This window comes from Eulemur rufifrons, chromosome 8, assembly GCF_041146395.1.
Source record: "Eulemur rufifrons isolate Redbay chromosome 8, OSU_ERuf_1, whole genome shotgun sequence".
NCBI lineage: Eukaryota > Metazoa > Chordata > Mammalia > Primates > Lemuridae > Eulemur > Eulemur rufifrons.
The window spans coordinates 46,931,468-46,956,793 of record NC_090990.1 but is presented as its reverse complement, the minus strand read 5'-3'; the positions used below and the strand labels follow the sequence as shown (position 1 = coordinate 46,956,793).

At 41.4% G+C, this 25,326-nt stretch overlaps 1 protein-coding gene across 1 annotated transcript in view; it reads right to left on the bottom strand.

Annotated features, from left to right (window-relative positions):
• PATJ (PATJ crumbs cell polarity complex component) overlaps positions 1 to 25,326 on the bottom strand; it is a 337,921-nt gene that overhangs the window by 13,178 nt on the left and 299,417 nt on the right. The window contains exons 36-42 of the mRNA XM_069480086.1: positions 20,751 to 20,944; positions 18,435 to 18,582; positions 16,339 to 16,425; positions 12,273 to 12,387; positions 11,155 to 11,192; positions 6,650 to 6,772; positions 5,816 to 5,920 (exon numbers count right to left, since the gene is read on the bottom strand). Coding sequence (XP_069336187.1) covers positions 5,816 to 5,920; positions 6,650 to 6,772; positions 11,155 to 11,192; positions 12,273 to 12,387; positions 16,339 to 16,425; positions 18,435 to 18,582; positions 20,751 to 20,944 — 810 coding nt within the window. The remainder of the gene's footprint in view (positions 1 to 5,815; positions 5,921 to 6,649; positions 6,773 to 11,154; positions 11,193 to 12,272; positions 12,388 to 16,338; positions 16,426 to 18,434; positions 18,583 to 20,750; positions 20,945 to 25,326) is intronic.

The window sequence follows — 25,326 nt, the reverse complement described above, 5'->3', positions numbered from 1 at the left end:
AACGGTATGTTCTATAGTGGAACGCTGTATGTTTAATAAACTTTCTAAATCAGTAGTAAAGCACAGGTCTTTATTGCATGGACCTATGATGAGTACCTTTCCTTAAAAGCAGGTTTGGGGGTTATGTTTTAGAGAACTGAGAAGTCAAAATAACATCCAGATAAGTGGGCTATTACAAATGCACAAAAGCTTGAGCTCCTTGCTAGAACTTTCCTAAACTTCTAATCCTGTAAAGGAACAAGATTAGCGCTTAGATTTGTTAGGACCCAAATCTTTTTGTACAAAATATGAAACTGAGCACTCCCACCAGCTGAATCCTAGAGCTGTAGGTGCAAACACGCTGAAGACAAACAGGACGGCTGCAAGGTTAAGGTGACCCCTGGGAAAGCTGGCATCTTAACATAGGGTCACATTACAGAAGAAAAATCAAGAGAAGGCCAGATGCAGTGGCTCATGCCTATAATGCCAGCACTCAGGGAGGCCGAGGCAAGAGGATAGCTCGTACTAGGAGTTCAAGACCAGCCTGAGCAAGAGTGAGACCCCATCTCTACTAAATGTAGAAAAATTAGCCGGGCGTGGTGGTTTGTGCCTGTAGTCCCAGCTACTCAGGAGGCTGAGGCAGGAGGATCGCTTGTGTCCAGGAGTTTGAGATTGCCATGAACTATTATGATGCCATTATACTCTAGTTGGGGCGACAGAGCAAGATTTTGTTGCCAAGAAAAAAGAAAAAAAGAAAAATCAAGAGAAGCCCATGCCTGGCCTTTGGTGTAACTTGATGAAACAGAAAGCACAGCTGCTTCAAGTTCTTATCTAGAATCCAGTGACACTGGTTTTAGTGACATCAGAATATACTGATTTTTATGTGTCTGTTAAATATCTCATGGTCTGAAGTGTCAAAAGTTTGGAGTAAAATTTGAAAAGGACAAAACTGACTGCCATCTAGTGGCACACACCTCAAATGCTACCTGGAAAACCACTTCCCAGGATTTTAAAAAGGAGTTTTAGCTTCCTCTGATTGCAAACCTATGTTATCATAATGAAAGTAAAAAGATACCACTTATTTAGTGTTTACCATTTGCAATACACTGTATTTATTAAACACTTTACATCACACTTCATTTAATTCTCATAGCAAACTTGTAAGAAAGGAGCTATATATAATCCCTATTTTAGAGGAAACTGAAGCTTAGACTTCAGTAAGAGGATTCAAACTCACAACTTTCTGACACTAAAACCTACCTCTCCCACAGACCCCACGCTAGGTCCTCATGCCAACTTCCAAACCTTTAGGTCTCTGTCCTTTCCCTGCAGCTTAGCACTCTCTTCTGGGCATCTCTTGGCTTTCTATTCATGACCCGTGTAGATTATTTGTTCTTATCCCTGGTTGCATATTAGAATCACCAAGGAACTTTACAATCATCTGATGTCCATGCCTCACTTCAGACCAGTTAAATCAGAATCTCTGGTGTGGGACTCAGGAACTGGCATTGAAATCAGTGATTTTATTGTACAACCAAGGTCGAGAACTACTCACAAACCATCCCTTTAACGATACTCGCACGTGCCTTGAAATGCTTGCTCTGCACTCTCTACAACGCACCTTTTCATTTCCCAGCCCGGGGAAGCTATCCATCACTCTTCCCTACTGGAATTCTTCTGGATCAAACTGGTAACTGTGCCAACTTGTTCTCTATTTGTTCTTGTCCTTCCACTTGATCAGGATGGTCAGCAGCTCAACATGAGCAGCAGTTACTAGGCATCTGCTCTGCCAGGTCCTGTGCTCCAGGCACAGACACAGATTTATCCAGCTGTGGATAAATCCATGGTCTGGAAGGAAACTGACACCCAGGTACTCCCTATTCTTCCTTGGAGAGTTTCTAAAGAAAGGTCTTGTGTATATATGTAATACATTTTTGTTTTTTTGAGACAGGGTTGCACTCTGTTGCCCGGGCTAGAGAGCAGTGGTATCATCATAGCTCACCGCAACCTCAAATGCCTGGGCTCAAGCAATCCACCTGCCTCAGCCTCCTGAGTAGCTGGGACTACAGGGGTGTACCATCACACCTGACTAATTTTTCTATTCCTTGTAGAGACGGGGTCTCACTCTTACTCAGGCTGGTTTTGAACTCCTGACCTCAAGCAATCCTGCCGCAGCCTCTGAGTGCAAGGATTACAGGCATGAGCCACCTCGCCCGGTCCCTAAAGAAAGGATTTTACAAGATTTATAAAGATGGGAAGAGGGTGGGGTGAGAAGGATGTTGCAGACAGAGAGTAACACGTAGAGACCTTTCTTAAACAAAGACGTAAAAACAAAACAAAACAATCTTTTCTAGCAGAGAGTTTGAGTTCTTGAATTTTTTTTCACATCCATTTCTGCCAGCTCAAGCGATTAACTGAATTTGTCCAAAAAAAGGTTTTACAGTAATTCCATAGACAAGAGAGCTGAACCAGGCCATCTATCAAACTATCAAAGTAAATATAATTGGGAACATTTAAAATGGCCCCTTTCATAGCCAAATCAACTTCACTTGACCAATCTATAATTGGCAATAAGAAACCATCAGTCTTTGAGGGTAGAAAAATGTATTTCCTTAATACATCTAGAGATAGTAATTTAAACCGTGGGGAGAAGCTTCTGGAAGTGTTGGTTGTCTCTTCCACTCATCTTCTCCACTCTGCAGTCTGCTGACCCAGACCTTAGTATTCCCTGTGCATTCAGCGTTTGCTGACTGCTTTGCGTGACACACCGACATCATCAGACACAAATACCAGACCTTTCCTGCTACTGTTAATACTCTTCCAATGGGCTGGCTTATCTGACAATACCAATAACTACCTACTGCCAAGTCAGCTGTGATAATTATATTGCTAGCACGACTCCATGCACATTGTCTTAATTAAAACACACACACTAAGCAACTGAGAGGCACCTCATGCAGGACATAAGAGTTTCCTGGGTTTTGCGTCTAAAGCCTTTGGCAGCTTGGATGCTCCATGCCCATAAGTGTGTAGATTACAACTGTGAAAATCCCAAAGGATTCTGTTAATCTTTTATTTATTTTTAATTAACTTGTTTTTTTTTGGAGGGGGGGAGTCTAGCTATGTATATTGCCCTGGCTGGGGCTCGAACTCCTGGGGCCCATGTGATCCTCCTGCCTTGGCCTCCCCAGCCTCCTGAGTAGCTGGGACTGCAGGTTCACGGCACTGCATCCAGCTACTCATTAATCTTTTAACAGTACATATTAAAAAATAAAAACACCAATCAATGTGATTAATGCAAGAGAACATTTTGAAACCAGATGTCGCTTTTCTTCTTAAAATACAGAAACAGGAAAAATAACTCTTTCAAAAATAACTGTGGCAGTTTGGGAGGTACTTTTTAAATTTAGTTAATGTCATGCTTTTAAATTGTATCTTGTTATTTCTTTGTGAAGGTGGAGCTGAACAGATTATATCAGGGTGTGAAGATGTCAATAATACCAGATTTTGCTAAGAGAAACACTTTTTTCTTGTCACAGTTATCATTTAGAGCAACATCCTCCCAAGATCTGAATAACCAATGGGCCACAGCCCTGAGATGGAAGAGCTGCACTTACTCACATCCTCTAGGGGTCAGCAGACCTAACTCCTACTTCGAAGGACCATTGAGCACAGTAAACCATTTTAAAAAGAAAAGTATATTAAGTGAATTCACTTAATAATTTATCATGAATATTTCCCATATTATTTCATATCATTGTACAAGAAATAATGTATACATTATGAGGACATACTGTATCTAACAAGATATACTGTTAGACTCTTTGATTCTGTAAAATTAAATTGAAAAAAAAAAAAAAAAGAAAAAAAAAAAAAAGAAAAAAAAAAAAAAAAAAAAGAAAAGGATCTGGCCGGGCACGGTGGCTCACGCCTGTAATCCTAGCACTCTGAGAGGCCGAGGCAGGTGGATCCTTTGAGCTCAGGAGTTCGAGACCAGTCTCAGCAAGAGCGAGAACCCTGTCTCTACTAAAAATAGAAAAAAATTATATGGACAGCTAAAAATATATAGAGAAAAAATTAGCCGGGCATAGTGGCACAATGCCTGTAATCCCAGCTACTCCGGAGGCTGAGGCAGGAGGATTGCTTAAGCCCAGGAGTTTGAGGTTGCTGTGAGCTAGGCTGACGCCACGGCAGTCTAGCCCGGGCGACAGAGCGAGACTCTGTCTCAAAAAAAAAAAAAAAAGCAAAGGATCTGCAGGTGTGGCAGCAAGAATGCGAGGGAACTATGTTAAGTTTTCACTGAAAGTGAGAAAAACAAGGAATTGAGAGGAAGCGGATTCTAGGCCAACCCACACTGTGTTTTGGTTTGTGTTCAACAGAAACTTGAGGACCCAAATAATTTAATAATATTTGGCCTATCACATAAACATCCTTGAAACTATTGACAATATTTTCATGATTCCCTTCATACATGCTGAAAACCGTTTACTGTTTCAATGTCTGTTTTGGCACTTTGGAGTTAGACTGCTGAGATGTTAGAGTTAAGCACCACAAATTGGTTCTCCTAAATGTAATGGTTTTTGAATGTGGACTTCTTATTTTAAGGCTAGAATTACCTGAGAGGCTGGCTAGCCCTCTCTCTAAGGCTGTGGTTCCCAACCCCTGGGCCACGGACCAGTACTGGTCCATGGCCTGTTAGGAAACAGGCCACATGGTAGGAGGTGAGCCAGTGAAGCTTTGTCTGTATTAAACTTTGTCTGTAATAAACTCTGCCTCCTGGCATATGAGTGTGGTGTCATTAGATTCTCATAGGAGCGTGAACCCTACTGTAAACTGCGCATGCGAGGGATCTAGGTTTCATGCTCCTGAGAATCGATTGCCTGATGATCTGAGGTGGAGCCGAGGCAGTGATGCTAGTACTGGGGAGTGGCTGCAAATATAGATTATCATTAGCAGAGAGGTTTGACTGCACAATAAATGTAATGTGTTTGAATCATCCTGAAACCGTCCCCCCAACTGCTGTCCATGGAAAAATTGTCTTCCATGAAAATGATCCCTGGTGCCAAAAAGGTTGGGGGCTACTCTAAGGTAGTAAACAGTGGGTTTTATTCTTTTTACCTATAAGCCATTTTATACTACCTCTGCAGAAGTATGGTGATTATAAGCATACATTTTTGGGGAGCCTTGTTAATGAAGCTCACTGCCGGTATGCTGCCGGGCAATCACTGCCTGGTATCAATCTCAGAGACATGTAAAATGCTGAAATATAAGCAGAGGTAATTAACAGCACACTTTGCTTTTACTTCCTTGTGTATTTCTCTGTGCTTCTGAACAATACTCCTGGGGACCACAGCTGATAAATAATTGTCTGCCTCGGTTGATGCCTACTATGCAGTGAGAATTTAACAGTGCTGCCAATCATTTGTGCTACAGCAAAAAGAGCACTGTATTTCTCTCTTCCTTTAAGGGGAGAGGAAGAAACAGCACTTGGGCAGTTCAGTAAGTCTTTGGGCATAAGAAAAGAAATCATTTTTCGTTCCTTGCAAACTTTGATTTACAAAAGAATGCTGGAAGCTAAAAGCCTTGTTGATTTATCACGTGAAGCAAAGAGTAATTTTTCTCCCCTTGTTATGCTTTCATATAATCATGCTCACTGCCTGTATGGGTGGCATTAAAGAATTTCTGAATAAAAATAATAATGTCTTGCTTTCAACCTTCATAATTCACATCAGCAAGCACCCCGCTGGGTGGCAATGCCTACTGCCAGTGACGCTCAATCTTTTTTGCACGCCACTTATCTGCCTGGCACAGCTGCGCGCTCCATTGATCGCAATACCTGCAGGATAATGCGCCCGTAGGCGTTCTTCAGCAGATTAACCGCGTCCGCGTGAGACAGCCCATCTAAAGGTTGCCCATTAATGCTGACAATCCGATCTCCAACCTGGAAGTACAAAAGAGGCAGAAAATCACTATCATTAAGAAAAATTAAATTTGAGAAGAATGCTTAAAATTCTTTGTAAATCATATTTCCCATTTGTGGCTATTGTGAAGATTCCGTGTTTCTACTGTGTATGCATGTTCGAGAAGCATGAGGAATTTTTTTTGGCTTTCCCCACGTACAGACCAATCAGAGAAACAAGAAGGGGGTCAGATTTGATTATTAAAAGGCACAGTAGGCCACTTCTGTATCTCGGTAATGGTGGTGTTTCATACATCCATTCTCCAGTAATAGCAGGGTGTACAAATTAACTGTTCAATAAAGCTCTAATGAGGAAGCCAAATATTTTCTGCTTTATTTTTCTACCTAAGATTAAGGGGCAATAGGAAAAAAAAATTGTAAAAAAAATTGTTGATTCTTTTGGTTGAGGGAAGACTCTTTCAGTTGAAAGTCATTTTGGGTGGAATGAGGTGCTTGAAAGGGTATGGAAAGGTTTGCAAAGGAGCTGCAATTTCTTCTTTTATTGAGAAGCTTTGATACAAACAATAATATTTTTATATGCCCAGGGACCTAATGAATTTCAGGTATAAAGTTTCTCTAATGCATCTTGCCCTCAGCATGGGTCTCTGACGGCTATTGGAAACCTAACTTTAAACAAGGTGCCTATGGCTGCAACTTCCTCTCCCACCCCACCACATGCTGTTAGCACTTCAGTCCGTCTCTCTTGTTTACTTTAAGCTTCTGTGTACGTGCAGCCACTCCACTGGCCTGAATCATGGCAATAAATACGGGGATATCTCCTAAGGGACTTCCTTTTCCTCCAGCAATACTGATTCCAAGGGCATCACTGAGCTCCTAAAAAAGAAAGAAAACATAACGCTTATATATTTAATAAAGAGCCACAACCCGATTGTCCCCAGATAGTTGTTGAACAAAATCCCCCCATGATGCAGGAGGCCAGGATAACACAGGAGCCAAGCACAGGGCCTTTGGAGCCCGAAAGCCCTCTATTTGGCTCTAGCATTTAATTAGCTGTGGGTTCTTAGGGAAAGTTATTTAACTTTGTAAAAGTTGTCAGAATCAAAATGGAGTCTCTTGTGTTAAAAAAACAAAACAAAACCCTGACAAATAGAGCCAGGGAATGCTATGAAGAGGGGTTTCTCATGCTTGTGTGCCTGGTAACAAAAACTATCACAAAAAAGTGCGAAAACCAGAGTCTTGCACAAAGGTCACTGCAACCTTACACACACACACACACACACACACACACACCTACACACGAAAAAAACTTCTGCAAGGCCATCTGTCCAAAACTGCCTGTCCAACCTTGAACTGGTGTCAGCCTTATTACTCATCTTTGCTGCCAAGGATAATTATCTTGAAACAATTATGTAGTAGTCTTTTTTTTTTTTTTTTTTTTTTTGAGACAGAGTCTTGCTCTGTTGCCTGGGCTAGAGTGCCGTGGCGTCAGCCTAGCTCACAGCAACCTCAAACTCCTGGGCTCAAGCGATCCTCCTGCCTCAGCCTCCTGAGTGGCTGGGACTACAGGCATGTGCCACCATGCCCGGCTAATTTTTTCTATATATATTTTTAGTTGTCCATATAATTTCTTTCTATTTTTAGTAGAGACGGGGTCTCGCTCTTGCTCAGGCTGATCTCGAACTCCTGACCTTGAGCGATCCACCCACCTCGGCCTCCCAGAGTGCGAGGATTACAGGCGTGGATTACCGCGCCCGGCCTATGTAATAGTCTTCATTTTACCTTTAAAAATCTTTGTCTTCCTTTACTTCCCTAAATATGCACATAGCTTACTATGGCATGTGTGTTCCCATTGCAATGCTCTAATCCTGAGTAAACATCATTTGCTTTTAGAGAGCCTCTCTCCATTTGTTATTTAGGCTGAAAACCTCTTAGAGCCGCCATCTTGATGTATAAAATGTGAAGAATACTATGAACCTCACGGTGTTGGTTTGAGGATTAAATGAGATGATACAGCACAGTCCTGGCCTACAGAAAAGGCTCAATAAAAGGCATCAGGAGGAATAAATAAAAAAACAAAACACCCTATGCTACCGCTTAGTTTAGTAGCCAATTCTGACGCAGACTTGGCAAGTATGTTCTCATATGGTGTTTATGATTTAAACTGCCACACATACCATGCTCTTCTGGGTGTGAACAAACACACTTGGCTCTAAAAGACTGCGTTAAAACAAAGGATCTGAGAGGATACTTGCTGTAGTCACGACGGTTTGGAAAGAGGTAAAACGTGGCTGAGAACGTTCCCTCAGACGGACCCTGGTGAAGAGACCTGGCTCTAGTCCAGGTGTTCCCCATGTCTGATTCACAGGGTTCATGTTTTAGAAATCACTAAAAGAAAAAAATGACAAGTTCCAGTTCTGGCAAGGTGGCACATACACGTGGCAGCATCTCTCTCCTGCTGATTACGATTAAGTCTTGTCAAAATGTAAAAGACAACTACCTGCGGCCTCGGAAGCATAAAGAAACAAAATAAAGTGCGGTGGAGAGTCAAAACGGGGAGAAACAACAGCAGGGGTTAACTTCCCAGGTTTCTTTTTTTCCTGGCGTCTTTGTCCTGAGGGTGATTCCCAGTCAAGGAGCTGGAAACATGGGGTGAACTGCTACAACTCGGATGGAAACTCTCTTTCTGTCCAGAGGAACCAGAAAAAGGGGTCTTGGGAAGAAAACCAGAGTAAAGAGAGTTGGAGAAAGGAGTCCCCTAATTCCACGTGTGAACCCACAGAACTCTCAGGCTCAATTCTAAGCTATGTATGTGTAGGCTGGACCCTCACCAGCACAGCTCAGGTTTGGAGAGCTGAACGGAGGTCTGAACCACCGCCCACAGCAGGTGAGCCAGACCTCGCAGTCTGAGCGTACCTGGGTTGACTGTCAAAGCATAAGCATCAACATTCTTCAGGGGCTACACAACTACACAACTTCAGGAGGTCCAGAATAAAGTCCTAAATTACCCAGCAAGCAGGCAAGGAATCAGGAAAATGTGACCAATTTTCTTCTTAAGTTCTTTAGACAGTTGAAAGCAAAAATCATAACATTGTTCGGTGGAGTTCTCAATTTATATAGATGCAAGCATATGACAACCATGGCATAACTGTCAGTGGCGGCTGTGGTAAAGGGAAGTATACAGTTGCCAGGCCTCCACAGTTTAAAGTGATCATTTAAAAATATACCCAGCTCAGTGTCAGTCAATTAATTATATCCCAAGTTGAAAAATGGAAAGAGAACGAAGTGACAACAGAAACCATGTATGCCAGAACTTTAAAAACTTGTCTCATGTAAGCAGGAGGAATTATTCTTTATTATTAATATTATCGTCAGTGCTGCCGCGTCACACCTACAAGACAGAACAATGGCAATGCTGACCTCTGCAGTCACACTAGCTTAGATCCTGTTTTCAAAGTGTTCGTGCCTAACCAATATTTTCTGAATGCATCAATAATCAACCCTCGTGTGCAAAATGGCAAGATGTCTTTTATTACAAAGTTTCTGCTTGGACCATGTGTGAGAGAACAGGGTTGGTGGGAGCAAGCCTTATTACAAAAGTCTGTAAAAACATGTAGTTGCAATGACTAAGGAAACATAAAATGATATTATTTTTAAGATCTCGGAATGAGGAGAAATTTATGCAATAATTTGACTTTGTTTAAATGCATCATGATAACGTTTCCTTAATTTATCCATAATTATGTACGCTGCTGGTATATTTAACTTCCCCATCACAGGAACATCTGAGTTACCACTCTGGTGGAAAGATACTGGGAACAAAGAAGGCAGATTTAGTCAAAGCTGTAGCCAATAGTAACAGATGCCACTTCCTAGGCATTCATAATCAAGTAGGTACTATGCTAAGTACATTACATGTATCATCTCATTTAATCCACACAATATTTACCTTTGAGGCAAGTTAATGTTATCACCCCATTCTACAGACAAGAAAATCAAGGTCGACTTGCTAAATATTATAGAGATAATGTTATGGACTGAACCGTGTCTCCCTGAAATACACATGTTGAGGCCCTAAGTACCAGTGCCTCAGAATGTGACTGTGTTTGAAGATGACGCCTTTAAAATGAGGCCATTAGGGTGTGCCCTGATCCAGTCTGACTGATGTCCTTATAAGAAGAGGTTAGGAATAAGAGACATCCAGGGAAGGTGTGAGACACAAGGATAAGGCAAGAAGGTGGCTGTCTGCAAGCCAAGGGGGGAGGCCTCAGGAAAAACCAAACCTGCCGACACCTTGAATCTTGGATTTCCAGCCTCCAGAACCATGAGAAAATAAATTTCTGTTGTTTAAGCCACTCAGCCTACAGTGTTTTGTTATGGCAGCCCTAGCAATAAGACAGCTAATAAATGGTAGAGTGCCTCCCAACAAAGGCATGATTGGACTCAGAGAGCTAAGCTACGCTGGGTACCACTCGACCACAGCTGAGTGCTATGATCATAACAGGATCATAATTTTTTATTACTTCTGGAGCCCTAAATTTATGATCAAAGTGATCAAAATGAAAGTCTACTTTCTAATATTGTAGATATTTGAAAATCAGAGTTTGACAAATTTATGAACTGAAAGGCATCTATCTCACACAATCTTCCCCAAAGGGCAATTTAGCAACATGTATAAAAGCCTTCAATTATAAGCATGGCAATTAACCCAACAATTTCTTTCTTTCTTTCTTTTTTTTTTTTATTATTTTCCTGCTAACTTCTTCCTTCATACCAACAATTTCATGTCTAGGAATTAATCCTGAGGAAATTACCCACGCTATCGGCAAAAATGGAAATATAAAGATGTCTTGCTATAAAAGATAGCAAAAATTGAGAAATATGCTAATTGTTCAATAAGAGGAGGCTGGTTAAGAAAATTACAGCACATGGACTACTATGTAACCATTAAAAAAATCATCCTTTATGCTGTCAAAAATACTTTAGTATGTTCTACACGATAATACTTTTTGTTCTATCAAAAAAATATACACACACACATAAAATATAGTGGATGAGATTTGCCAAAAAATTCATAGTGGTCATCTACGTGCTCTACCGTATTTTTCTAAGTCTGTTCATTGATGCTACACAGACCACATTTTTACTTCAGTAATTGAAAGAGCACATTAACAATCCAATAAAGTGTATAGAAAGTGTACATTTTATGCAAATCTAACACAAACCAGAAAAACAAAATAGCCAAATAACTGACTTACTCTGATTATCTCAACAGTCCTTGGCACCATGTCTGTGCCTATAAATAAAGAAGCAACACCGTTAACTTTTTAAAATTAAGAGATCATTTATTTAGGATATAATATCATTCCACAAAAATGGTATCATTTCCTAGGCCTTTCAAGAGAGGGACACTAAGGGAAAAAGGAATCACACCCTTTCTCAACATCCAGACTGGCAGCCAAGCCATCGGGGCCGTGTCCTCTATTCTAAGGTGCTCTCTGTTTGAGACAGACATGGCCAGAATTGTTTGGTGTCACAAAAGCTGATGGACTGCAACAGCAGCTGCCTGGAACATGTGATCAAATGCTTGGAGGATGAGTCAGTTGTGCTTCCTTGTACATTTTTCCACCTTTATCAAAGAGAACCCTCCTCCCCACAAAAGACTTAAAAAGACCCCTTGCCCCACCCCCAGTATTCACACTTCTGACCTTCCAGTGACCAGGAATTTATTAACTTTCTCTTTGTAAACAGTTTTACTTTATGATGCACTCCAGCTTTCCGCTTTTCTGTTTTTCATGTGATTTGTGTACCGTTAAAGGTATATTCCAAAAAAGGAATCCCTATAGTGCTCGTTCCTTCGGAACAGCCTTTCAGAACACTTGTGGCTTACGCGGCCAAGCTCAAAGATTTAAAAACATTTTTTTTTTTTTTTTTTTTTTTGAGACAGAGTTTCACTCTGTTGCCCAGGCTAGAGTGAGTGCCGTGGCGTCAGCCTAGCTCACAGCAACCTCAAACTCCTGAGCTCAAGCGATCCTCCTGTCTCAGCCTCCCGAGTAGCTGGGACTACAGGCATGCACCACCATGCCCGGCTAATTTTTTCTATATATATTTTTAGCTGTCCATATAATTTCTTTCTATTTTTAGTAGAGATGGGGTCTCGCTCTTGCTCAGGCTGGTCTCGAACTCCTGAGCTCAAACGATCCGCCCACCTCGGCCTCCCAGAGTGCTAGGATTACAGGCGTGAGCCACCGCGCCCGGCCTCTAAAAACATTTTAACGAAAGATGAAAAGACTGTTTTATCAAATTGCTAATTTTTTCTTTTTTTTTTGAATTTGGGTAACAGGATGGTTTTGCCGGGGGTGTGTCCACATAATACCTGAGTTCCTCTGGGCGGGATCTGAAGCTCTTTTTGTGCCGACCAGGTTTTGCAGGCCGGCGATGACAGGGGCGAAGGAGGGGCGGCAGCTGCTGTGTGTGCTGTGCTGACTCCCCTGAAAACAAAAAAGACCCCGGCGGTCACCTGCGTTGCAGACACTGACTTGGCCCTAAAATTTCATCCTCGTCACTGGTATTTCAATTACTGAGGTCACCATAACCAACTCAGAAAATCCTGAAGAGGCCAAGAAAGAAAACAAAAATCGCCCACACTTATTCTCTTACCACCCCAAACCAATCCCAGTTAAGTTTGCTCCACTGTTTTCTCCATTATGTGTGCTTTTATCTATGGTTGTAATCATCTAGGTAGAGAACATGCAATCACTTCAGCTGTTCTTGCTCCACATAAAATCAAAAACATTTTCCTAGGTTGCTACATAGTGTTTATATACAGTTAGTTGATGGGCACTATGTGTCATCTGGGGTTATGGTCTACATGTATCCCCTTATTGCCTAAAGTGTATTATATATTTTGCTCATAACAAAACCTAGATTAAGAGAAACTTGACCAAACAGAACCCTCAATTGTAGGAGAAAGCAGCAAAAATCAAGGGAAAAAGGCTTTTTCAGAGATAACATTTTTTTCTTAAAGATTTTCCTAGAGTCAGTAATAAATCAGTCTAATCTGCTATCCCTCCATTACCTATGCTTTTATTCATTTAAATAAACAGCTGAGGTCTACAGTGGGTAGTCATTTATGGCGAGTGGCTATTCAATGAAAATAGCATCCATAGTGAAGGCCCTTTCTAACACAGACAATGTAGCCAACAATGGATAATTTTTCTACCAAATTATTAAGCCTACGCCTAACTGCCTATCAAAATTTTAAGCTAAGCCTAAGATTATTACTAGTTGATAAATTATAACTTGGTCCATTTCTTTAACTATGATACAAGTTGTTTAATATTTTAAATATGAAAAATTTCAATATGCAGAAAAGTTGAAAGAATTACATATACTAGATACCCATATATACACCACCTAGATTCCACAGTTAATATTTTGCTACATTTTATCATACATCCATTCATCTATTCATCACTCATCATTTTTTTTTTAAAGATTCATTTCAAAGTAAGTTTCAGGTATCAGCATACTTCACAGTGGATGTATATATTTAAAGGAGTGTTTTTATAGTTTTCTTGAAAGGATATAATTTAAATAAATGCTACTACAATAGATAACTACTCAGACTTGAGAAAGTATAGCATATTATAACTTTTGCCTTAAAAAAAAAATCGCAGAACAATGTGTTTGCTGAGGCCTTTTTAAATATGGATTTTGCCTGGCTGAGGAAAAGATTCCTCAAGTGTTTTTTCCAATACACATTTTCCTCTGCAGAATAGAGATACTTCTTCCTGGTTGGTGGGAAAAGCCGTTATAAAAGAAGAGGCTTGGTGGACCCCAGGCTAGAAATTCTCTCTTTCTTTTTTTTTTTTTTTTTGAGACAGAGTCTCACTCTGTTCCCCGGGCTAGAGTGCCGTGGCGTAAAGCTCACAGCAACCTCAAACTCCTGGGCTTAAGCAATCCTTCTGCCTCAGCCTCCCGAGTAGCTGGGACTACAGGAATGTGCCACCATACCCGGCTAATTTTTTTTTCCTATATATATAATTTTACCTGTCCAGATCATTTCTTTCTATTTTTTTTAGTAGAGATGGGGTCTCACTCTTGCTCAGGCTGGTCTCGAACTCCTGACCTCGAGCCATCCTCCCGCCTTGGCCTCCCAGAGTGCTAGGATTACAGGTGTGAGCCACCGCACCTGGCCTAGAAATTATCTCTTAATGAACCCACTTCCTATGGATTAAGTCAACAAGTTATAATCTCCTCAGCCCTCAAAAGAAGGCACTGAACTCCCTATCTTGTAACTACCCAGAAGAAAATCTATGACCCTACAAGGTCCTGACCTCTTTAAATAGGTCTGGATGTGAAAATGTTGGCAATGGCATCTTCTTTTTGTCCACCAGGGTCAGGGTCTTCAACTTATGATGGCGGAAGACCCTTTTTTTTTTTTTTTTTTTATTATTACAGTCAGATACCAGTCTTCTTCTAATTGGCCAAACAGGGCAAACTCTCATATCATCTCAGCCATAATTTTAAGGACAAGGGGTTGATAAAACATATTTACAAATTTTTTTAATTGAATTAAACTGCTACCCTCTGAAATTAAAATTCTGTGCAAGAAGGTTAAAGGAAAGTATTTGATAATTTGTTCCACGTTTCCAAAATATGACAGCTCACATTTATATATCATATAAATAGTTATGATGGGTTTCTTTTTTTTTGAACATTTAATGATACAGCTTCTAAATGTGTTAGCTCCGTATTTAATCTGAGTGTGAACTTTATTAATCACGAAGATGCTCACATACATTCGATTGTATACATGAAATACATCATGAAGATGCTCGGGAAGGACAGAAACCCACCACTCTCTCTGGCAGTCCGAACTCTCCCTGAAACACACAAACTCCTGTCACCCTCTGTGCCTTTGCGTACGCTACTCTCTCTGAGACACCTTCTCCTTCTTTTCCCCAGACCCCCTTTGGAGTGAGACCCAATGGAACCTCCTCTGTGCAGCTCTCTCATACTCTGACAGGGACAATAATTTCCTCCTGCCTTCTAATCTCCCGGGTACAATGACGCTTTAAGGAAATCATTCAACAAACACAGTCTTCCATTAAGGAAGAAGCCATGTGTAAAGCCTGGGATGGGGAGGATAAAGTATAAAAATACTGCTTACAAAGGGGAAGAAGACATCTGCTGCTACCTTAACCTCAGACACCCCCTCCCCAGGCCCCTCTTGATCCCTTAGAAAAAGCCTAGAAATCAATTTGAGTATAGAACAACCCTCCTTTAGAGGGGCCTTCAAACTGCATCTCCAGTTCCCACTGTCGATACAAGTCTGTCGATACAAGTCTGGTCAGAATCGTCCCTAACCGTTCACTCGTGGAATCTGACGGCAGCAGCGTCTTAGGCATTTGCTGCCCACTATGTTACATAACCCAGAAAAGCACACGCAGAAACATTCCAAACTTAACAAGCTATTTATTGGGTTTGATAGCTCTGAAGATGCCCTAAGACAAGCCAGCTAGTCTGCAATCCTATTTGAACAACAGTATTTTTCCTCACCCATTTTCTAACACCAATGAGGCAAAAGATGCGACCAAAATCATGTGACTAAATGCAGCGAGACATACCTATGTGCTAACCACAAAATCAGAGCATCTTCTCGACAGAGGCCTTCGAGAGCCTTTAAGTCTAAGGAGGGAGGACTAAAACTCATGTTTTTAACCTCAAAGCAAAGACCTATCCATAACCCACAGAAGAGAATAAGGAGTCACATGCAAGTTTCTATAGTTTCATTATACACCAAATAGGACTAAACACACAGTCTATCACCTTGATTTTGTCAGCCATTACAATGAAAAAAAATGCAGTGAAATATACTTTCTTTAAAAAAAAAAGTGGCACTTACATCAGCCTTGCAAATAAACATAAGATGTTTGCTAACCCACAAAATATCACCCACCAAGGCCGCTCTCCCACAGGGGAAACCCCCACACTTGGTTCTCCGAGGAATATACCATTAACTGCCCTCAGCATGTGCGAGTGGCTAGTCACAAGTTAACTTTATAGCAATATTTAATTGAATGAATAGAACAATGTTGTGCTAATGAGGGTCAAATTGCCACCAGATGTTGCCTGTTTTTTTTTTTTAAATAAACACAGCTGTGGACATGAGCGCATACGCAATATAGAACTAATAGTAGGAGAGAAAAGTGGTTCTAAGAAAACATTTGCAGGCAATAAAGGAGAGAAAAATCTAGGGATTAATGATTTCTATCCCACCTTTCTTTTTATTTCAAACACATGAAAATACACTGAACTGGGTGCTGTGAATATGCTACGTAGGAGACATTATTTCCAAACAATCATTTATGAAATGGGGAACTTTCTCCCAATGGGGGCAGAGGAGTGAGTCGGTCTGACGGGAAGCCATCAACCACCTGACTGTTCTGTGATGTCTTCCTTGCCGAGGTCCACGAACCAGCTCGGAGTCTTCCAATCTCTAGCTGCACAAGACCCTGTGCACACTTGGGAAGGCAAGAACAGAATAGAAATGAAAAGCAGTAGCATGTATGTTCTAAAACACCATAGCAGAGCCTCCACTCATCTCTGCAGCCATGAATTATAAAAGCACCAGGCAAAAGGGAAAGTCAGTAATCCAACAGCCAAACAAAACAACAGTAATTTAAAAACTCGACGGCATTCATCTCATGACTTCTGTAATGTGTTTAAAGGAAGAAATGTGTTCAATTCCCCTCTTTTCTCTTCCTTCCCTCTTCTGATGAAAGTATTCATGAACAGTGAAATAATCAAGAGAAAGTGGTGAAGAGGACAGAAACATCAAATGTGCAGATAATCTAAAATACAGATCTTCTCTTGGGTGATAACTGACAGCTGACTTTATCAGGAAATCAGAATTTTAAAATGGAACAAAATTTGCCTTTGCAAAAGCTTCCATGGCTATTGCTGAGACAGAATAAAATGATGTACCTGGTTATAGTTGAATAAAAAACTATCAATCAGTTTCTTCCAGGGGAATTAAGGTCCATGTGGCAGAGACATTTGGGAGTGGATTTTGAATCTTAACATCTCTACAACTTCAGTGAGAAATGGCTTGGGCAGTAGAAAAACCACTCAAGCAGAGCTTTGTGATCTTGGGCATGTCATTCTTTTAATTATTATTATTATTATTTGAGACAGAGTCTCACTCTGTTGCCCAGGCTAGAGTGCCATGGCGTCAGCCTAGCTCACAGCAACCTCAAACTCCTGAGTTCAAGCAATCCTCCTGCCTCAGCCTCCTGAGTAGCTGGGACTACAGGCATGTGCCACCATGCCCGGCTAATTTTTTCTATATATATTTTTAGTTGTCCATATAATTTCTTCCTATATTTAGTAGAGACGGGGTCTCACTCTTGTTCAGGCTGGTCTCGAACTCCTGAGTTCAAAGGATCCACCCGCCTCAGCCTCCCAGAGTGCTAGGATTACAGGCGTGAGCCACCGCGCCCGGCCTATTATTTTTTTTGAAACACGGTCTCGGTCTGTTGCCTAAGCTGGAGTGTAGTGGTGTGATCATAGCTCACTGTAGTCTTGAACTCCTGGGCTTAAGCGATCCTCCCACCTTGATCTCTCAAGTAGCTAGAACTGTAGGTGCACAGCTCTGCACCTGGGTAATTTTTTAAAATGTTTTTGTTTGTAGAGATAGGGTTTCACTGTGTTAGCCAGGCTGGTCTCAAACTTCTGGCCTCAAACGATCCTCCCACCTTAGCCTCCCAAAGTGCTGGATTCGGGTGTGAGCCACTGCGCCCAGCTTCATTCTACTTTTTAAACTTCATTTGTGAGATGGAGGAATTGGTCTAGATAAGCTTTAACATTCCCTCAGGTAATAAAAGCTGGAACTGACGAATTCACAATCACATGTTCCCTGACATAGCCCTAGAGGGGGAGGATGAATTCTGGGACTCTAGGAGATGAAATGAAGACCATTTCATCAATCCACTAAATGATAATAAAGGAAAAACCATTACTCCAAATGAAATCTTCCCAGGCATACACATGTGCCAAAACGAGAAAGCAAACTTCGACGTTGGCTCTGTTAGTTGCTCTGCACCCAGATGTGCATTGATTTTTGTTTAGAAATGTAGGAAACTCAGCTTTTTTTTTTTTTTTTTTGAGACAGAGTCTCACTTTGTTGCCCAGGCTAGAGTGAGTGCCATGGCGTCAGCCTAGCTCACAGCAACCTAGGAGAGCGCATCGCATTGAATGCATGTAGAGGGCAATCATGGGTACTTGGAATTCTCACAAGTATAAAAAACTAGCTTGGAAATCCCAAAGCAGGTTCCTTTCAATTCTGCTAGTCAATATAACAGAGCTTTCTTTTAAAACTATTCCTGATCACTTAAAATAATGAAAGATTAGATTTCTAGTAAAAACTAGAGTCAGCATAAAATCCAACCCATTTTATAACCAAGCTAGATGTGAACAGTTCCCACTGGACTTTAGTTGTGCCAGCTGGGCAGGAAGCAGCCCAGCAACTCACCTTGAGGATGGTGGCCACTGTCTCCTGTGAGGCAGTTCTCATGTCCTCCCCATTCACGGACAAGATCTGATCTCCCTGAATCAATCTTCCATCCAGGTCTGCAGCTCCGCCTTTCACAATGTCAGAAATAAATACTCCGCTTCCATTTCTGTCAAAACCATACAACAGTGGGGTATTGGCACAACCAAGTATTTCCATGCATAACACATCTGTGTGTTTGTGACTACACACACACATACACTCCCGTTTTCCTCCAGTTTTGTTTTCTTTAACTTTGTTTTGATCATTGGTCTTTATTAGCACTTGGAGCCTCTTCATGTTTTTTTTATGGCTACCTACTATTCTATGATGTTCCATGATTTCACTTATCAGTAACCTACTGATGGACATAGAGGTTATTTCCATTCTTTAGCTATCACAAACAATGTGCAGTGAATATCTGCACATATATTTTTAAGATAAATTCCTAGTGGTAGAATTGTTAGTCAAAGAGAATTATGAATTTTGAGAGCTAATACATTTGATCTTTTGCAACGTAAGTTTCTGTGCTAAGGAATGTAAATGTTCCCTTCAAACTTAACCTGAAATACTGGTGCTGTATGAAGACCATTTCATCAATCCACTAAATGATAATAAAGGAAAAACCATTACTCCAAATGAAATCTTCCCAGGCATACACATGTGCCAAAACGAGAAAGCAAACTTCGACGTTGGCTCTGTTAGTTGCTCTGCACCCAGATGTGCATTGATTTTTGTTTAGAAATGTAGGAAACTCAGCTTTTTTTTTTTTTTTTTTTTTTTTTTGAGACAGAGTCTCACTTTGTTGCCCAGGCTAGAGTGAGTGCCATGGCGTCAGCCTAGCTCACAGCAACCTCAAACTCCTGGGCTCAAGCGATCCTCCTGCCTCAGCCTCCCAAGTAGCTGGGACTACAGGCATGCGCCACTATGCCCGGCTAATTTTTCTATATATATATTTTTAGTTGTCCATATAATTTCTTTCTATTTTTAGTAGAGACGGGGTCTCGCTCTTGCTCAGGCTGGTCTCGAACACCTGACCTTGAGCGATCCACCCGCCTCGGCCTCCCAGAGTGCTAGGATTACAGGCGTGAGCCACCGCGCCTGGCCTCAGCTTTTTTTTTTATAATGCATTTTCAGAGTGATAGTTTTATGGTGCTGAAGTAAAAAAAATGAGATCATGACAGCACAATGTTTGGCACAAAATCAGTACTCAGAAACGGTGGCTAATACTTTAATTTTAATAACATCAAACGCACTAGGCTAGTCACCAGAGGTCTGTGAGAGCACATAATATAACAGATATAAAACCAACTTGAATTCTTCCTAAGAAGATGGTTGATTCACTTTAAGGCCATATTGGGATATCACCTGGAAATCCTACAACCCTGTTGGAATAAATACATACTAGATACCTAAAGCCAGTAAACCATGGAAGCTAGACTTACAGTTCAAGATATTACTTACTTTCCCAATTCACTGCAAGAGAGAAATTTACTAACATCATCCTGGAACAAATACTGTAATTCTCATTACGTGGGATGTAATTCTCATCCCCTGGGTAGGCAGTACAGACTCCAAAAGCGCAGCCTCGTCACAGGATCTACATACCTACAGTTTTGGTGCAAACTATTATTTTTGAGACATCTTTCTTTTTTTCCTTTTATGAGAGATGGGGTCTTGCTATGTTGCCCAGGAGGCTAAAGTACAATGGCTATTCACAGGCCTTATCATAGAGAACTCCTGGCCTCGAGTGATCTCCCCACTTCAGCCGACTAATTAGCTGGGGCAGCAGGCACACACTACCGTGCTTAGCAGGACATCTTTCTTAATAGAAAACTATTGTCATGAAGAATTTATGTTTCTCTCTTAACTATGTCTACTCAACTAGTTTTAACATAGTATGAAATTAGCATGGTGTTCCATGCCGGAGCAATTTTTTTAACGCAGCATTGTATAAATCTACCTCTTGATATTAGCTGTTTCTTGAGTAGGGTTGCTTTAATTCACTTCTGCAAACCTCAGATCTACTAGGTAATTCTGCTAGTTGAAAGAACCTTGCTAACCGTTCTTACTCTGTAAAGAAATGTAACGGCCTGGGTTGATTGGGCTTGGAGTTCTATCACGATATGACAAGTTTTTTCATAAGACCTTGCTCAGGAATATTACCTATGTTGTTCACATATTCATAATATCTTAGTTTCAGCAATCCCATCTTTAATATACATTAGGCTTTATGTTTCAGTGTCCCCAGAACTCTGAAGGAAAAGGCAGATCTTGACCTGCACAGCATGTCTTTACCGTTTCCCAACGATGCTCAGGCCCAGTCCTCGGCCGGCTTTCTTCTGCAGATCCACAGGGAACATCTCCAAGTTTTCCTCGTCCCTGTAGTGTGCCTCATCTCTATACACCACCAGCCGCACCTTCTGGGGGGTCTGCCTCAGAGCTGTGATGGCTTCTTCGTGGCTGGAGCTCCTCAGGTCAACCCCATTAACCTAGAACAACCGGCATCTGAGATGGGCTACTGACAGCAGGGCGTCTGCTTGAACTCCTTGAACCAACCAGTAAAGAACCTCCAGAGATTTCCAGCCATTCCCAAAGCATACAGGTGGTGACCACTAGAAGTGCAAGCTGCTTCCAATATAAAGGAGCAATCCCTCTCCCCACGTAAGCACAGAGGGTGGATTAGTACACGTGACGATGCAGTTGTACATAGCCATGACCTTTACCATGGCACGGATGGAGAGAGCATGTGCACGCGAGGGAGCGTGCAGGAAACTAGCTCATCGAACTGACATCAAAGGGAAAGAAATATTAGTGTTTGGGCAGCATTTTTACACTCAGTTTGCTTACTGGATTGGACATCCTCACGCTTACCTGCTCACATCACAACTACTTCAGAACAGGCCCAGAAGGAAATGAGGGACCAGTATTTCCAACAGTGTCAAAGACCCTCTAAAGTCTCCTCATTTGAATCTGGATCCGAGTGAGCACAGACAGGACCGTGCACCAGACAGCAGTGGGCTGGGGACAGCACTGGGCAAAGCCACGGCTCTGACGCTGGCAAGCCAGGTAATTCGGGCAAGGCACACATCCTCTCTGGGCGTCTGTTTCCCTTCCTGTTAAACGAAGACTAGAGCCAACTTATTTTTTACTTAAATACTTCTATAGTGCTTGTGTGCTGGCCCTTTAGGATTATTTATTCATGTAATCCCTATGCAAACTCTCCGAAATAGATACTGTTATTATTATTATTATTATTATTATTATTTTGAGACAGAGTCTTGCTTTGTTGCCCAGGCTAGAGTGAGTGTCGTGGCGTCAGCCCAGCTCACAGCAACCTCAAACTCCTGGGCTCAAGCGATCCTACTGCCTCAGCCTCCCGAGTAGCTGGGACTACAAGCATGCGCCACCACGCCTGGCTAATTTTTTCTATATATATTTTTAGTTGGCCAGATAATTTCTTTCTATTTTTAGTAGAGATGGGGTCTCACTCTTGCTCAGGCTGGAAGATACTGCCAATATTATCATTTATAGGTGAGGAAACTGAGCCATGGCCAGGTTAACGGACTTGACCAGGGTCACATAGCTGGCAGGTAGAGGAGCGAAGGTTTAAACCCAGACAGCCTTTCTACCCGGAGACCCTGTTCCACGCTGCCTCACAATGTGCTCTTAGAATGGGTTACTGGATCCCCCTGCCGCAAAGTCAAGTACTGATGTTGGTTACCAGGGAGAAATTAAGGAGCAGAGTAGCCTCTGGACTCAAAGGAAGGGAGTCAGGGGTCATTCCCTCAAGGTCACAGCTGAGAAAAGAGCCAAGATCACGGGAAGGATGGGCCGAGGCCACAGCCAGGCAGACGGCTGAATGGATGAGACCCCGTGATGTCGGTGCCACTCGTTTTTCTAGTCCGGCCTTTGGAGGCCACGCCAGTCTCTGAACCTTCCTTCCCTCATCAGTGCAAGGCTTTTCCAACCTTAGCGTTTGAAAGACCAAGCACCCGGGGCACAAAGCACGGTTACAGAGAAAAGAGGAAAGAATGAACCCTTCATAGAGAAGGCGGCTTCTGAGCTGTTGTTTAAAGCTGATTCTATGAGCTATGAAAATGTTTAAAAGCCTAATTTTTCAAGCTGTTTTTTCCCTGGTGTACCCTGGTGGCTTTTGTACTCACTTAGGTGAACTACATCCAGAATAACAGTGGTTAAGAACACGGGTTTTGGATATAGATGGACTTCAGTTCAAATGCTGATTCCAGCTTAATGGCTATGTGAAACTCTGTGTAAATTACTTAAGCCAAGTTTCTGCTATGTCATCTGTGAATCAGAGATAATTATAATAATTTCTACTTAGTTTTGTAACGACTAAAGGGAATAAACCCCATAAGGCATTTGACACAGGGCTTGGCACATAGTTACATTCAATAGAAGTGAGAAGTTATTTTACAAGGCATTGAAGTAACTGTGGCCAGGGCTGTTTACCTCTTACCATGATCACTGTTATGTTAGGCCTATGAATGTTTGTGAATTAAACCCAAAGAACAAAGGGGAAAGCAATATTTCCAGGAAACGTGGTCCGAGCTGATTATTTTCCTGTATTCCAATAGATGGCACACAAGACCACTTCCGTTGCTCAATTCCAAAAGAATAAAAAGGTTACCTCCATGGACTGAAGGTAAACTTTCTAAGCCCCTAAATACCTTTTGAAGGGCCTTAACAAATATACTTCTAATTAAAAGCATTCTCATTAAGCTCTAATATTACTAAAGCACTTTCTACTAAATTCCAGCATTAAGGTGTCTGCTCAGATCAAAGTGATCTAAGTTCACAGTTTCCATCTGCTCCTCTGCTGATCAAGACGTCACTGAATGTGCCAGTGAGAGAAGTATCACTGTGTGGCTAGAATGTTGTGTAGTGATGGATTACGTTAAGTGCCTTCTAGAAGCACCGGATGCATTATTTATAACACTGATTAGAGAGCAGGAGGGTGGAATAGCAAGGCTCCCTATTTGAGAAGGGCCTTAGGAAGCCCTGGCTGTTAGTGGGAGTGCATGGCACCCCTTGGGTAGGACAGCCAAGTGGGGGAGTGGGTTGAACCAGGGCTTGAGAAGGAAAGGATAACTGAGCTAGGATGGCAGGTCCTCATTATTTTATTCCACCAGGAAAACCAGGCTTTCACTCTCTACTCTTTCTGCTCCCACTTGCATCGAAATAGAAGGGGATAAAGGCAGTTTGGGTAGGATAAGAGGAGGGACTGACCTAAAGGGAGAACTGGAAAGAAGATATAGTCTGTGCTCTTTATAGAATCATAAATTCTATCATGCCCAAACATTACTAGACTAAATCCTTGGAGGAAAAATGTGGCTTGTCTTAATTTTAACACGGGGATAGTATGAAAACCATGGAAGGCCAGCTTGCAGAATGCAGAAGACTTTCCTGAGTGGAAGGGCCATCGTTTGGAAAAGCAGTGATGTGGGGTGGCCTTGTAACACGGTCTCAAAATATTCCTCCCAAGCTGGCCTGTCTTCTCAAGGCAACCTGCAGGCCACAGGCCGATTCTGCATCGTTACGCATTTGTACTCACCAGCCCCAACTAGAACCGGTCCCGAAGCAGAACCTAAAGCTGCTTAGAAAGGAAACGTGTTATGTGACCAAACTGAGAGCTGCATTTCTCAACTGAACACATGTTATACTCTTATGCACTAGATCCTGTCTGAAGTGAGGGAGGAGCTTATACTGGCCATCTTTCACGGGAAGTATAGACCGTCCATCCTGATTAGATAATACAATTCTGTCACATGCCAGGAAATGGTTAACGTGATCTTTTAACTTCTCCTTCCACTTAAAACAAATGTTCAACCTTACTGAGTGTTCACTTGTGCATGAATACGCTTTAATAGAAGAGAGCAGCTACAAAGGTTCTATCCGATAAAAATAGAAATAGTTTAAAAAATCTTTATTGAGGTATAATTGATATAAAATAAACTGCACATATTTAAAATGTATAATTTGATAGGTTTTAACATATGTGTATTTATACCTGTGCCATCACCACACTCAAGATAATGAACACACTAGATTTAGTTTCAAGAGAAAATTATAATTTGTAGACTTACAATTAATATAAAAATCAAGGCATATATGCATCTGAATTATTTTTAATATTTAATTTATTCATCTTAAAAAGCCAATTGAGATACGACCAATTAATTAGAAAATCTAGGGAGGGAAAAACAAAAACCCCAAACTCCTGACCACTAAAAAACTGTGTTGTGCTAACACAGTCAAGCCAATTCCCAAAGAGGCCTCACTTATTTTTCTAACCTCTTACACTTGTACATTAATGAACGTACTGGGACTGTGTCCTAATCCAATGACGAAGCACAGTAAAGGCCTGCAGAGAAACCCTGTAATTTGGTCTGATTTTAATTTGCAGTCAGCCTGGCCTCTCCTTTAACCCCTTCTCACCTATGTTTCCTGCCCTTAATTATATCTCTGGTTTCATCTTGGGAGGCAGAAATGAACCACCAAGGGGATAAATAAAATTCTGTGATGTCATTCATAATGTGCCATATTAAAGTTGCAAAGCAAAAATGCATATGCCCACCATAAAATTCTAACTATTCAATTAAATTCATGCAATGAAATAAATAAATGTTGCCTAAAGGTTTCACACCATCGAGAAAGCTCTTTAGTTCTGCCTACCAGGACACAGGGCATTGGCTTCCCATTCTCCCGTTCCCTAGCTCAGACACTGCCTGCTTTGGTACTTTTTCAAAGGCTTTAACAACTTTGCTAAATGAAAGTCAATTTGAAAAAGTTAAGCATTTCAATTTTAAATAAGTAAAACATACCACCTAAAGGGAGAAGATTCCACATTTTT